Raw genomic sequence first — 15,720 nt, 5'->3', positions numbered from 1 at the left:
GGAAGCTTTCCTTTTATGTTCAAAGGCTTTGAATCAGCATCCAAGAGCAGAAGTAGAACAGTATTTATTTTACTGTACAAATACTGTGACCCAGACCTCAAGTTTGTGGGTTTTGTTGGTTCGTTTGTTGGGTTTTTGTACTGGTACCCTACAAGAAAATGATCTTCAGCTGTTAGCAGTTTTGGATAAACCTGAAGAACAGGGTAAGAAAAGGATTGTGGATAGTGCTCTACAAGTACTATAGTTCATGTGTGACTTCTCTGTTCAGCTTGTGGTTTTCACAGTCCAAACTTTTCTTCTCTTGTTTCGGTAAGTTGAATAGTTGCTGAGTAACTCTTATAACAGTAAGGTTGTACAAAGTATTTTAAAAGAGAAGTATTTTAGAATAATCAGTAAGTTATTTCAGAAGAATAATTCTGAAGGTTTTATTCCATCCTATAACTGGAGAAACCTAGGCTGGAGGTTACAGCTTACTTCAGGCTTCGGAGAGCTCAAGTGTTGGAAACAGCAGCAGTGGAGAGCAGGCTGCCCTGGCTTCTGAAACTGGCTTGATGTATCTGTGCCTCAAACTTTTTTTTTTTTTAATTAAAATCCCTCTGGCTGGCAGTGGGGAAGAACGGAGATTTGAAGGCTGGAGATTATCTAGTGGTCTGTTTAATGGATGGTCATATCTGGGTTTCATGATAAAGACACATAGTAGATTTGTGTGTGTGTTAAGACTGAGAGCTTATTAGACCTGGAAGTGTTGAGGGGTTAGGGTATTTTTTGCCTTTTTTGGGGGGAGGACATGACACACACAGCAGGGGAGGTTTCCCTGTCAAACCCTGACTTTTTGGTTGCTTGCTCTTTGGGCATGGTGTTCTTTTAAACTGTATTTTAACTGCACTTATGCTAAGAAAATAGCAGGACAAATATTTGAAATCCCTATAAAACATAGCTTGATGAACATACAACAGGTGTCTCACAGAGTGGGAGGAGAGATCTATATATTGTGATTCAGCATTGCCTTATAAGTGCTTCGGTTTGCAGGGCTTTTCATAGGCAATTTGTCTATAAATTTCTTTTGCCCCTTTTGCAATAGTGTATGATCCTGCAATCAGTTGGTTTGATTCTCTGTAATGTAACCTGACATGCCCAATGATACAAGATGGCTTCCACTTAGTGTTACATTAAGTGTTCTTTTCTTGAAAACATACACAGCCCTAGTTATCACAGCCTGTCATCTCTTGTTGAAGATACAAATTGTCTTGTCTTCACAATGTTTTTCTTTTCTGTTAGTTAGTTAACTTGTGTTGAATACTGCCTTTTGTCTTCCCCTATGAAAGTGCAAAAAGGTTCACTTCAGTAAGTTCAGACTGGCGAGAGCTTCACAAGGCAGTGGCTGTAAAACATGAACTTGTCATGTGTACCTCATTATACTCTAAATCACAGTAATGAGCTTCATGTAGTGTTTGGATAGTTTACAGGGACTGAAACAATCCTGTGAATGAAAGAAGATAGCAAATCTGGAGTTCAGCCATTGAAAATTATCAGATTACCCACAGTAGACTGCAAGTAGGTATCATGGTGACTGTGCTGGTGACTGGCTTCAACTTGTTTTACATTTCATAGGTAGAGATAGCAAGAAGAAACATCAATTAGCACGTTGTTATGAATATTTACATTTCTCAGATCACAATATAATTATCCTAATAGTCTTTGTTCAAACTGCTGTTTAAGACTGTTGCGTATCAGACAATGTATTGTGCGGGTAATTATACCGATAGAACCCAGAGGATGAGATTGGGTGTGTTTAAGTATAGTGGTTTAATTGATAATGAGTTTGAAAGTGTAAAAAGGAAAAGATCCCAAATTGTCCAGTGCCCTCAAGATACAGAGGTGCCCTCATCCTCTTGAGAGAGTCTCACCCCATCAGTAGGAGCTCAGCTGTGATTGTATTGGTATACAGTCTGACTGGTGATTAGAGGGGGGAAAAAATCATTAATAGGGGCTGTGCAAGCAAATACTTTTCGTTTATTTTTTAAAGAATTTAACAGCCTTGCTACTAAAATTATCCATCACTTTGTTCCCTCAGGGGAATGTTGCTTTCATCCCAGTTTTCATGTAGAAGCTCCGACATACCTGAGATAAGGCTGAAATAAGCAAATCTGTCCTTCTAGGGATACCTCAGGAATTTCTTTTTCTGCCCGAAACCAATGGATGGAGGGAGGGGATTTGTCCATACAGTCTGGTTTTATACAGCACTGCTACCTTTTTATGCATGTTTAATAGTGTTATTACAAAGGTTTGGGATTTTTTTTCACAAAAAAACCAAGTACCTCAAGTTATGTGGTATCTGCTATTGTAATAGATACCTTTTATTTATAATAGGTTGCAGGTAGCTAGGATGCCATTTTATTAGGCATTTGGAAACATGTTGTGGGCTGGCATAATTTTTAACCACAGGGGCCTTGAAATTAAATCATGCTGTGTAAGCTGAATGTGCTGTTGATCCTTTACCTCTGTCATAATTCACCTCTGCATTAGTAAGTCAACAGAAATAAGTATGCACCAACACCCCAGTTGCCTGTGTGTCATTGCCCAAATCCATCTTAACCAGCCCATGAAGCATCAAACTTCATCATTACTATTTTTGTACTCAGAGCAAATCATGCTTATGGGTGCAGGGGAACCTACAAGAACCAAGGAAGGTGTTCTCAGTCTTGCAGCTGTTCTTCATGACTCCTCAGATAATCGGGAAATGGAGATGCTGAAACAGTTAACATACGATGAAAACCCCTCCAGTCAGGTGTATATTCCTGTGTTAGATACTTCTTATATGTTTTAAAATGCCTGTTTGAGTAGTTTAGCATTTAAAGGTGATTGAACATAATGTTTAAAAGGGCAAGAATCCTTTCTTAGTGACTTAAAACAGCGAAAGGGGATGGAGTGATACTTAAGTTCCCATGTAAGTGTTGTTTTCTGTTACTTCTGTTGGCAACAGTTTTGGGCACTTAGGATAAGTATGCTACTACCTACCACACTTTTTTTGTAGCTCTTGTGTGTACTGTTACCTAGTATTTGTGGTAGGTATTAAGTGGATGGGATTTGAAGAATGGAGCTGTTTCTCTTTCGGGACAAAGTAGTAGCCTATATAAACTCCAGAAAGCAAACTCCAGAGCTAAAGAACAGCTTGTGTTACAGCTTTTTTTTCCTTACTCTTTTTTTTTTTTCTTGTTGACGCCCTTTAGTACAAAGCATCTTTAACTGTAGACAGATGTCATTGTGTACAGCTTCCGTGTATGCCCAGAGAGTCCCAAGTTGTAGACCAGTGGCAGGACACAGCCAGGAGGAAATACCTACTGGAGATGGACTTGGTTCAGAACTGGTGTGCTTGGTTCAGAACTGGTGTGCTCCTGCAGAATACTTCTGTTTTGGTTGGGTGCTTTGTGCTCATGCTGGAGAAGGAGGAAGAATGGTCCAGCTGGGCCTTCAGGTGGTGCTGTGTTCTGCTCCATCCACTGGGTTTCTGCTGATGAGCCTAAGGTGTGGGAGAACAGAGTTGTCCTGGCAGCTGAGCATGATCCATCACTCCTCTGTAAGGAGCATCCCGGGCCACTGTGATACACACCATGTTGACTGTCATAAACTCTGACCTTTCTTCTTCGGTATTGTTACGCATGTCATTGAGGTGATCATATACATCTATATAATCTTGTGCTTTCAATATGAGCCACCTGCGGGCTTGTAAACTAATGTATGTGCCATCTTGTGGTAGCTGATCAGGTTACATCAAGATTCTCTTTAAAAAAAAAAAAAAAATCTGAAGTGGGGAAAAATTCTCTAACATTATAGAGATGTCCTAGCTTGCAGTTTTACTTAAGTAGTATTTTGGAACAGCGAGCACACATTGAATGAGAAGAAGATTGAGGTCTCACAGGTAAAAACATCCAACATATTACACAGTGGCGTTTGGAGCTGTGAAGGATGAAACATGCAGATTGCAAAACTTGTGAGCAAGTGCTCTGTCGTAAATGGCTAAAGAAAATACAGAATGCCAGCATACGAAGGAAATGCAACTAATTAAAATCACCCAGGCTGTTTGTATTTTGTTCATTTTGCAAAGTGAACGTTAATAGTTGGTGCTGTAAAACTAGTAATGTGATACAGTATATTCACTCCAAGTCCTTTTGTTACCCTATGTTGCTGGTACAAGGTAGAAATCCTGATTTTTGAGTTTTCACACACAGAAAAGAATGTTCCAACACCTGCCTGTAATTTTGGGTGTATACATTCCTAATGCAAAAGGTATGCACTGCATAGGAGGGTGATTAAGTTAAGGGGTGGGGGAGGACACCCAGCACATGCATATATGGAAGAAGACTCATCGTCATTGTTTTAGTCTTAGATTAGGCTAAAATTTCTAAACATGAATAAACAGAGCAGCTGGCAAAATGCAGGTTCATGCCTGGAGCCTTCACCCGGTACTCATCTGCTTGTGCAAGCACATCTCCATCCTCCCGCCGCCCTGCGAGGAGGCAGGAGCAGCCCCAGCTGCTGAGGGGCTTCCAGCTCCCCACACGCGTGCAGGAGGCAGCCTTTCCGAGGCCGGCTTGCTGCTGCTGAGGAGACAACACTCATGGACCCCCTTTTGATTAGGATGTGTCAGTGTTGTCAGGGCAACTGTTAACAGCGGCGTATCATATTTTCTCCTCTTGCGTTGTGTGCTGAATATTTTAGTGTGCTGTAGCTGGAAGACGGTTGCAGGGAAAAAGGTGCTGCAGCAGGGAACCCGGAGCTGTGGGCTGGGATCTGATTGAACAGGTTAAGACAGTGACGAGCAGCATCCAAAGCAATGTGCCTTTAATTAGGGCTTTTCTTAAGGTGGGGAAAGACTGCAAGCCTTTCGCCGCCGACTGGATGTTGGTATTTGTCAGCTGTTTGCATACCACTTATCCATAGGGGATCTATTACAAGTGCTCAAATGAACAGGCAGCGTTGCAGCTAGCGGGTAAGCAGGGGCTGCAGTTTCTTACTTTTTTTTTTTTAATAAGCAAGAGGCAACAGCAACATGCTTGGTTCAACTACTGCCCTCCGACAAGAGAGACTGAAGAAAAGTGCCAGGCCAAATCCCATGGGTTTATTCACCATTAATGAAGAGGATGAGCAGCAAAAGAACGGGAATTCCAAAAGACTGAAAGGTACGTCGCGGTTCTGCAGCGCGATCAGGGCTGTGTGTGGAATACGCTGCACAGCAGGCACAATGTTTTATTAGCTCTTCTGTGTGCTATAGTCTGTGGCTGGTGCAGTTTGGCAATGCATATTGGCACCCACAAATGCACGGTGTGTGATAGGTGTCTGTATTTAAATCCTCTGGATTGTTATGCAATCATCTGCCTTAGATGTGAAGAAAATAATACTTTTTAGTTATTAGCCCCATTTTTTCTGGTAGGGATAAGGGTCCTGTATCAGAAATGTATCGGTGAATTTCTGTGTATTTTCTTTGATTTCTGTGCATAGTCTGGATAAATACCTATTAAAAAAAAAAAAAAAAAAAAGGTGATTGTAGGCTTGAGAATACAGAATGCAGTATCAGCTTGTTAGAAGACAGCTTTGCCAAAGACAATGTAAAATTAGCTATACTTCCATTCATGTGCATAAGGAGCAGTGTGCCTTCGACAGAGTATAGAAAAATACACATTGTTCAAATATGCTGACTTTAAGTCTAACAACAAAAAAAACCCAAAAGCAAACCCAACAAATTGTCACTGATAAAGAAAAATATTTATTATGTGTAACATAGGTGAGTGGTGGTGGCAGAAGGATGCTGATGGCCACTGATTTATAACAGAGGTCTGTCAAGCCTGTGTAGCCACTGTCTATCTTATGTAATTAATGTTTTCCACATGGAACCTAGTGTTTAAATTCTGTTGGTCTGGCAAGAATCCTGCACCTTACAATTGTGACTGGAATTTTAAGTTTGATTGTTATAATTTCTATTCTTGTGATTAAGTGACTCCATTTATATGAGCACTCCTTTTTATGGTCTTATTTAGGGGGAAAATAGTGCTAGATTTTTTTTGTTTACAAAACAAATACTAGCTTGTAGCCTCAAGACAGTGTTTCAAATTTCAGAAGTTACCATTCTACCATGTAAAAGGAGAGGCTAGCAAGCATTTAAATAGCAAATTTATAGTATGTATATTTAGTAGAGATGAATCATTTACAGCTAACTGGTTATTTTCTTCTTGAAGTAAAAAGGTAGCTTGATAGCTGTTACAAACAAATTCAAAATTCAATTTTTTTTTTTTTTTGAGTGTGCAGCTTGTACTTTTTTTTTCAGAATGGTGAAGAACCTGACAAATTTGAGAATGGTGCTAAAATATATATTGCTAGTCATTGTTAATGTGCCTAATGTGTTAGGGTCTTCTGTACATAGTTACCTACTCATGTATATTTGAAACTGCCCATATAAAATGGAGATACAAACTCTAGTGTGAGGTTATTGAGGTTCTAATGTTTTAAGAAGCGTATTACTTTCCTTTATCACTGCTGGATGACTTCCAGAGTCAACAGTCCACAAAGCTAAGAATCAATAATTTTCTTGGTTTTGTTCAATGTCACTGATAGTTACCCAGGGTAAAAGTTCTTGTTGACGTAGATTGCAACAGTTGCAGCAGTAACAGATGTGCTTATCCTTTGCCTCTCTTGTTATAACTGAGATTCCATTTTTGATTATTCCTTTTTTTCTCTTGTTGCTGTGAAATTAAGTAGACAGATGTGCACAAGAGCATAGACAGCAAACTAACAAGTGCATATGGTTTTAATAAAATAAAAATTTGGTTGCTTGCTTTGAATGTTCCTAGTGAGAAATAATATGAGGCTGTACAAAATAATTTGAAAATATACTAGTTTCTTTTCCTAGATACTTAAAATTGCTCATACTGTCTCTGGAACACTGTTTGCACACTGATACATGTAGTTATTTACCCTTCTGTATGTTTGAATGCATTATGAGTGGTTAGGTGGGTTAGAGCTGGAATGCCTGGTCATAGAGAATGCATGTATTCAGGGTGGCGTTCTCCCTTCCCAGTACCAAGCAAGGTCACTCCAGTGCAGTTCTGAGTGGAAACATAAGATGTGTGATGAACCCATGTGAAGCTTCCTCGAGCCTTTGGACTTTGTTGTTCTCTTGCTACTTTACAGTGTTTGTTTCATCTTAGTTCTTTACCTGTCCTGTTTTGCTCAGCAAGCACCTGCAACTGGTGAGATATTTCTTTTTTCTTTTCCCCTCTCTAGCACATACTAAGTCAGTGTCATCTTCATGGGAGGTGGGCTATGTGTCTTCTTTATCTGCAGTTTCTGTAACCATGCTGCACCTGTCTTTATACAGCAGTTCAAAACCAAGAGGTCTTTCATGGATCTGATACTCCAAAATAATAAAGCAGCTTGTTTCTCCATTAAGGATATTTGAATATCATCATAAGTTATAATCATAATTTTGGTAGTTCAGGTCTTCTCAGAATACTAAGACTTGATTAGAGCTTGTATGAGTTGGTTTTGCCAGAAACAAATATTTATGTGTATCATAAAGTGGCTAACATTTGTGAGATTTTCTGTAAACTTATTTTTATATCAGCCATTACTTTTCTTGACTTTGGCTGTCTGTACTGTAATCTGAGAAGTCTGGTAGCCATTGAGTTTGTTCCTCCAGTGTAAACAATGAAATGAAAATGTTAATGATTTTTTTAAGCTGGAGATATTACAAAGCTGCAGTGATCTTTGTAGCCCTATGCTCCCGATACTTCCTTTCCTTTGATGTGAATTGTATTCACTGCTTTTTCACCAAACATTTTAACTTTCTTTCCTTCTCTTGTCTTTGAGACAAGGCCTGCATTTTTGTTACATGTCTGTATAGCACCAGTTGCAGGGTCTTGAGTTCCAGCTGTTGAGCTTTGGACTGCTTGTGTTACTTTTATTCTATTCTCCTGTCCCATTACAACATACAAGAATTTTGCTATGTAGTGCACTCTTCAAATACAATTTGTGCAGGTTTACAGAAGCTTATTTTGTACGTGAGTTGTTTTTGTTCACCAGCTTTCCAGCAGTTCTGCAACTATATTCACAAAGAAACCAGACAAAACAGGCACAGAACCACACACTTAACAGCTTCAGTGTTCCCTTAAAGCTTGTGTTGTAAGACAAATATTGTTTCTGTGACTGAAGATAGTGTGTGAATGTGGTTCTTTATGTAAATTGCAAAGATATGTCCAGGTAGATTAGTGTTTAATTAAAGTATCCATCCTGTGTGTGTGAACTTTGGCCTCAGCCATTCTTTAAATTCAGGCATGAGCAATTCAATTCACCTTAGTATTTCCCTCCTCTGCTGATTTTGGGCACCTTGGATGTAGTCTTAATAGCTCTTATTCAATTTGATGAAATTTTAAAGTGATGCCTCCTCTCCTTCCTCTTGGGGGTGGGTTGGTGGAGGAATGCCTTCTCAGACTGTTCATAATGATAAATTTATCATTTGAAGATCATAGGAAAGTAATGCTTATCTTTCTGGATTATGAATTTGAATAATTAATAACTGAAATAATTACCTTATGGTATTTATGGCAAATACATGAAAAGAAGTCTCAATCTATCAGTAGAATCCTTTGCCCTCCTCTTTATTTAAAATTGATCAAGGGAGTGTACCTCTAATCTGCTGAGTGAATATTGCTGCTGTTACAAAGCTAGACATATATGCTTTAGGTCTCTGAACAGTAACACTGATTCTTTGTCATCTTGAAAACAAGAAAGGGCTTTTTCCAGTCCTTTGGTGCATGGCAGTGGTGTCTGATTACCAGCAGATTTTGCTGCTGTTGTGTGGATGGTAATATTTTTATGTAATGCTCACTTCAGATGTAAGCTTTATTCATCCAGAGACATGAGGGAGATTTCTTCTAACATACAACTATTTATGTGCTTAGTCTGTATTCTCCATGTATTGAGGAAATACATATTCCCATTAAACTCAGATTGTCTACATTTTAATGCAGTTGTTATTTTTTTACTGTGTGTCTATACCCAGACACAAACATAAGATACCAGGAAGAAAAGGGGATTTGGCATCTTCAAGGGCATTGAATTGATAGTCCTGGAAACTGAAACTGTATACCTACAAAACAGGTACTGCATGGGGTGTGTAAGTGTAATCTTATCCCACGCAGCAGAGTCTGTGCCTCAGGCTGGATCTGGAATGACAGCTTGGTTTCTGGCTTCCACCACACTTTAAACCAGCAAAACTGCCTGGGATCGTGGTTCTCCCAATGGGGCCTCTTAATGCTAGTCAGTGGGCTGACCTCCAGTTTGTTTTGGGCAGAACAGTGAGCAGCTGTTGAAGGCTGCTGAACTAGCTCACCAAAATCAAGTGTTCTAGCTTTCCATGACAGTTTGTGACCTTATCTTGCCCATCTGCATTTGAGGCAAAAGTTGGGGGAAAGAGTGGGTGGAAGGAAGGGAAGGTACCAATTCTCATTACAATGCTGGCTGTGTAAAGGGGCAAGGCTGAGAACCTGGACAATGTGGTTTGTCATCCTGCACCTTCCAGTAAGTTCTGCTAATGTTTCTCTATACTTCCTCCTTCTTTCTGCTGGTAAAGGCCAGAAGAAGAGGAATCCAAAAGTGTCTGCGATTTTTTTTTTTTTTTTTTTTTTTTTCCCCCCCTGGACATTTATTTAAAAACAGCTTTCAAAGTATATGGGATGTACATTTTTAAAAAATCTCTATATTCATTACATAATTTGCAGCTGTGGGGGTGCAGAAGGAAGCTGTGGGGTTTTTTTCAGGAAGCTACTACAAAGCTGTCTCTCATTCATAGCTGTAGGTGCTGGGTGGCATGAAACAACTCATTTTTAATAAAGATGAAGAGATCCTAACATGAAGTAACTTACTTGCAGTAAAGCAGAGAGAATATGCTGGAACTCTCAGGGATAGCAGGAAATATCTCTGCAGACCAGTGGAGTAAATCTGATTTGTTCAGTCCCTCTGGCTTTCAGAGTGAAAGTCCCAGGTCTGAGTTCTTGGCTTGTGTTGTAACACAGTCTGTTCGTCAAAGTGTGTGCTGGGATTACTGAGAGTTTATCTGTGTTGGGTAAGAATCATCTTACACTTCTAGCCCAGCTACGTGAGAAGAGGCTTCCACTGCTGATTCTGGAGGATTGTGTTCATATATTTTGTCAACTGTTTTTGTGGAGGGAAACAGCCTGTGATCTATTCATGTGCTCAGGGAGCGTACTTGACATTGAGTATGGGGATGGCAAAAGTCCAAAAGAGTACAACGCTGATAGTCTTTAAAGGTTAAGATATTTGTTGAAAGGAATTCAGGTTAACTTGGCATGTGAACTGAGGATAATCCTAATTAGGAAAAAGATTGAATTTTGCAAAGTAACTGTTTTAAGTAAACAGGGTTATTTCAACCAAGATATAAATGATAACAGTATTCATCAGAACTGTCTATGTGAGAACAGGGTCCAGTATATGATTACTTGCAGGACAGAATGCTTGCTTGAAGTTGTAAAAAGATTGGAGTTCAATTTAATTTAGACAGTTCTTCAGAAAGCTTCATATAATAAGAAACACCACTCATAAAAGACTGATAACACTCAGTGGAGTTTCTTCCTTATTCACTGTAACAGTAGTGACTTTAAAAACCTTGAATTGGGAATATGATTCCAACTGTGGGTGAAAGGAATGTAGGCTTATGGCCATTTCTTATGGGAGAGAGAGAAACCCAAAAGTGGTAGATCTGCCTAAGAATCTTGAAATTATGTGAGATCTTGTTGTTGGCTTTTTTTTTTGTTCTGAAAATATGCAAATAATACTCTTTCAAGGGGTTTACAGAGTGACATGCCATTGGAATAAGATGACAGCAAGAAGAAATGGATCTCTGTGCCCTGTTTGTAGTGCATTACACATGCCTGGATAGTACCATGTCTTTATTTTGCAGTGGAAAAATAAAGCAATAGCAAAGCAGGTATTTTTAAAAGAAATATGTTGCAGTTAAATCCCCTGGTTTTGTGACTGTGGTGTTGTCAGGAGTCTTGGCACTCTTGCTGCTGTTTGCAAGCTTGCTCAGAAACTGCTGTATTCATTCACTCCTTCAAAGTTGTCTTTGTATCCAGGTACATAGAAGTCTGGCTTAATTTTTAAGGGAAAACCTTTTTCTTGTCATACTGAACTCCAGAGAAATTAATGAGCACTGGCCTAGAGTGTTGCTTCTGGCCATGTGCAAGTCATGATGGAAATCTACTCATTAGTGGGCTCAGGTGAATCGGTGGGAGTACATAATTTTTCTTCCTGCACAAACTCACACATGTATATTCCCGTTGCTTACTCAGCTACCCACAGAGTACTTTCGTGCTTCCCCCCCCCCCCCCCCCCCAGCTTTAAATTCAATCTGTACTTTACAACTGGATAACTTGTTTTTCTGGTATTTAAGAGTTCTAAGTGAAAGCATCTCAGAAGAGTTTTGTATTATTATCAGAAGTCACTTCAGAAGTGATTTGTGGGGTGTTTTTAAGCCACGTTAAGGAATGATTTAACCCATTCTACCCAACCTCAGGCCACAGCAGTAATGTGCTTAGAGAATAAATGCCACAATGGTTGATGCAATTTGCTCTTTTAATGAACTACCTTCACTCACTGAAGGTGCTTCTCACTGTGTTCTGTTTTTGCAGCCAAGCGCTACTTGAAATTCACATGGAAGTTTCACCTGCATTGAGTTGAAGCATGGTATGAGTAGATGCTGATGTCTGTGGGTCAGATCTGTATAATGGTGAGGGAGGCTATGCGCAATATTCAATAAGCAGATGTAACATCAGAAATTAAATTAGGGAGTACTCTAAAACTTGAGCTTTCACATCTTGTTGCTTGAGACAAAGTATTTTTTAGAGGAGTGGAATCATGTTTACCAAATTCTATGCAAAACTCCCATCTCACTGATTTATAGGTTTGACAGCCATTGAATAGTCAGATTGTCTGTATGTATAGATGTAGCATAACTGCTTAGTCAAGCTCAAGGTAGAAATGACTAGGGATAGCATGCAGATTGTTTAAATTGCCTTTTTATACTAGCGGTTTCAGAGGAGAAGCACTTGAATCTTAGCTTCACTTTTGCCTTTAAATGATTAACTTGCTGATAATGGCTAGAATAAACAAAGTTCCAGTAGGCAGGTCACTGCAGCTTAACCTAGATGCATGGTTCTCCAGAAAGCAGAATTTGTGTACCTGTACTAGATGGGTTTGGGGCAGGCTATGCTGGTGACAAGCTGAACTGTGTCAGTACTGACACAGACCTGTGGCTGCCCTGTGTGTGTTTGTGCTGGGGAACTGTTCAGTTGTTTTAAACTAGAATAATACCTCTGTAGCTTCAGTGTGATGATGGTACAAGATTCTCTCTGTCTAATTGTTTACCAGATTAGAAGTCCATTGAAGTTTTTGTTCCCTGGGCAAATAGATTATCTTCTCGTTGTTTCAGATCTGTCAAAGCCTAATTTTGCTCTTTGGCTCTGTAGAGGCAGCACAGTTTTCCTCAGGGATTAGCTATGTTTCTGTAGATTTAATTCACGTCTAATTTATAGAGTTTATCTGTGCAGATGTCAACAAGAGGAAACTGGGTTTGGAATCAAGAGTTTGAGCAAATCAAGCACAGGTATCTGAGATTGGTGGGTAGCAAAATGGGGGAAGTAGCAGAGATCCAAATTATAGAAATCTTTTAGTTGTTTTCTTCATTTAGGAATAAAAGATAGGTTTGCTGAAGCACTCTTCCTTTTCTGGTACTAGTGTCTATACAGCTGACTTCAGGGAAGGCAGGAGTTTCCTGTTAGAAGTCATAGTTGTAGATTTACAATTGGTCCTTAATCTCAGTAACGGTTTTCCATAGTGTGTGTTGGAGGCCATATTTACAATCAACTTGGAAGAGGAGGTCAAGAGTCAGTTTGCTTAGGAGTTAAGCAAAAACCTCAGCAACCAGGAGAAATACTCAAGGTATTGGTCACTTTGTTCTCCTGAGGTAGCAACTGCAGAATAATTAAGAAATGTGGAAGTCCCAGAAGGGACTCAATGTACTTACAGACTGAATCTGTACTTTGTTTGCTGGCCACCTGCTTCTCAGTCTTTACTTCTCCTGTTTAATATCGGTACAGTCTGAACTTCCAGTCACACCTACTAATTGTCCTAGTCCTTCACATGGAGGTTGATTTTTTCCCCCCCCCCAGCCAACTTTCTTCTGGGTCTTTCTCTTACATCTGAAGCAGACATGGGAACAACTGTACTTCCACTCTGTCATGCTAGGTATAACTGGTCACAGACCTCTTCTGTGATCTGATGCTGATTTTTTTGTTTAGCATTGAAGGGTTGTGGAATAAGGCTGATGCCACTGCACACCCCTGTAGCCAGGAAATACTCCAGCTGGTGGAGTTTTGTCTTCAGATGAGCCTTGCTGCAGCCTAGTGCCATAGCCACCTCCTATTGGATGGTATGTTGTGCTAGAAACGTGCTCTTTCCTTGTCAGGAATGGGGATGCCTGCTGGAGGATCTGAGGATAGTAGATGACACAGAAAACATTAGAACAATTTTTACTGTCTGTGTGCTGGGAGACAATGAGGAAAAGGAGTGAGGAAGTAACATACACTTTCAAAAATAACATTTCTGCAGGATGCCTGAATTCTGATTTAATTAATGGGAATATGATCGTAGTGCTGATGTCTTGGGCAGAGACAATCTGACTGATTGAAAATCCAGTGAAAGATCCTGGACCTAAAATCTCATAATAACCTAAAACATACTGTTAAGTGTGCTGAAGAATGGAATTGGTTTTTCCATTCTTAAATTTCAGATCTTTTTCAGCTTCATTCTAAACTCCTGCACAGGTTTATTATAGAAGTGCTGACAGAACTTGATTCACACTGTTGTATCATAGTGTACAAAGCTATCTTGTTTCTCAATTCAGCTTCAGAGAGATTTTCTGAAAGCTGTTTTGGAAATGCAGGTTTATCCAGTACCCACCCTTGACATGAGAAGTCATTGTGTTATGCAGCCAATTCTAGCTTTGTTTTTTTTCCTTTTTCAAAGTCAGTTTCCTCATTGCCTGCATGCTGACTAATGCACTGATGAAAATTACAATACTAAATCTTGGCTTCTATACTAAGACACCATGAATGACATCGAACGTGTCTGAGCTGTTTTTGAAGACACAGAGGTGTCATGTCAGTGGAGTTTGCACTTGTTTGTGCTTCTGAGTGCAGCAGTGGCAGTGTGGTAGAAAACAAGCTGCTGAACCTTCTGCCCGTCATTCCTTCTTAATTGTTATAGCTATTTCATTGAGGAATGTGCACCCCATCTTGGACATGCAGGCCACGCGAACTCCAGACAATTCTACTTTCACACTGTGTGTGCATTCCCTTTCACTAGAAAAAACAAAAAATGTTTACATCACTCTCTTCTTCCCTGCAGCAAAGGAAGAAAGAGTAGTTTGTGATTAAAAAAAAACCAAACCCAAACCATCAAACCCCAAACAACCTTCTCCAGCCACCTAGCTGTGTTACAGGGCTGTGTTTAGTTGCAGTTTGAACTGCAAAATAAGAGGGTAAAGAGGTAAAGAAAAAGCAGATGGCAGTTGCCATCTGTAAACCAGAAAAGGACAGCAACAACCAGCTGCTGAGTGAGGTACTGGCAATAAAACTAGGCTGCAGACCAAGCAGCTTGTGCTTCTCGTCGTTGTGCTTGGGTTATCAGCATTTTGGTATGTTCTTACACTTCCAATCTGTCTTTTCTGAAATATTCCATAATGTATTTATTTCAACTAGTTTATGTTGAGAGAGTCTATTAGCCTCACTGCCCCTGTGAGTTACCTGGATTGCTGCTGTAAACCACATCTCAGGTGCTCAGTGTCACTGAAGGCTGTATGCAGAGTAGCTTGGCGTTTTACTGCAATATGTTTAACATAAATCTTTGTAATCAATAACTGATGCAGAGCATAGGAAAGCAGGATAATGAAAAATGTGATGCTCACACTGTGGTGATGCTTATGGATGCTTCCTTTTTCTGTTAGACTTTTGTTTAATCACCATCCTTATGGATTTCGCTTGTTTGTGGCATCTGTGTGATAAACAACATTGCAAGGCTGAACTATTTGAGGTGACAGTATGATGTGGAGTTTGATTTTTCCTCTCCTGAGAAATGAAGGCAGCATCTCTATGATTACAGTATGTTTGGAATTCTGAATAGGCTCCTGACCCCAATGTTTGCAGGGGTGATTTATGCTCATTTTAGCTTTGCAAACAGGTCCTGCTGTTGCCTGGCTGTAAACAGGAATTCAGTGTGTTTTGCTGCTACTAGCAGTTCCGTTTAACACTCAGTGGAGATTTAGCTTAAATTTTGAAAAAGCATTCTCCTTCAATCTTTCTCTTTATACTCCAGGCTTTGATTAAACTTGTCCTAGGATTTCTTTTCAGAAAGACCTAGATAATTGCCAGTACCACTTACCACTAATCTAGTCTCAGATGGTGAGGCTGTAGCTTTTTTTGCTATAAATCAAAGCAAGCAGGTTCTGCTGATGAAATGTGGAAGTCTGCAGACCAGTTTTCAGTAGAGTTCTACTTTGATAGCTCTTTTGTTTGTGGTTTGTGGTTTCTTTTTTTGGTGTTTGTTTGTTTAGAGTAGGAGAAACAACAATATGGCCATGTAAACTTGACA

The 15,720-nt window shown here is 39.7% G+C and overlaps 1 protein-coding gene across 6 annotated transcripts in view; it reads left to right on the top strand.

Moving 5' to 3' along the window:
* Positions 1-15,720, top strand: part of MAP7 (microtubule associated protein 7) — a 121,332-nt gene that overhangs the window by 8,493 nt on the left and 97,119 nt on the right. For 5 of the 6 annotated variants that reach the window (XM_074896397.1, XM_074896399.1, XM_074896395.1 and 2 more), the window contains exon 2: positions 5,034-5,180. The exons of the other annotated variant lie outside the window; for it this stretch is intronic. In XM_074896397.1, coding sequence (XP_074752498.1) covers positions 5,034-5,180 — 147 coding nt within the window. The remainder of the gene's footprint in view (positions 1-5,033; positions 5,181-15,720) is intronic. 6 annotated transcript variants of the gene reach the window in all.

This window comes from Athene noctua, chromosome 1 (assembly GCF_965140245.1).
Source record: "Athene noctua chromosome 1, bAthNoc1.hap1.1, whole genome shotgun sequence".
Classification (NCBI taxonomy): Eukaryota; Metazoa; Chordata; class Aves; order Strigiformes; family Strigidae; genus Athene; species Athene noctua.
This window is presented reverse-complemented; position numbering and strand designations above follow the sequence as displayed.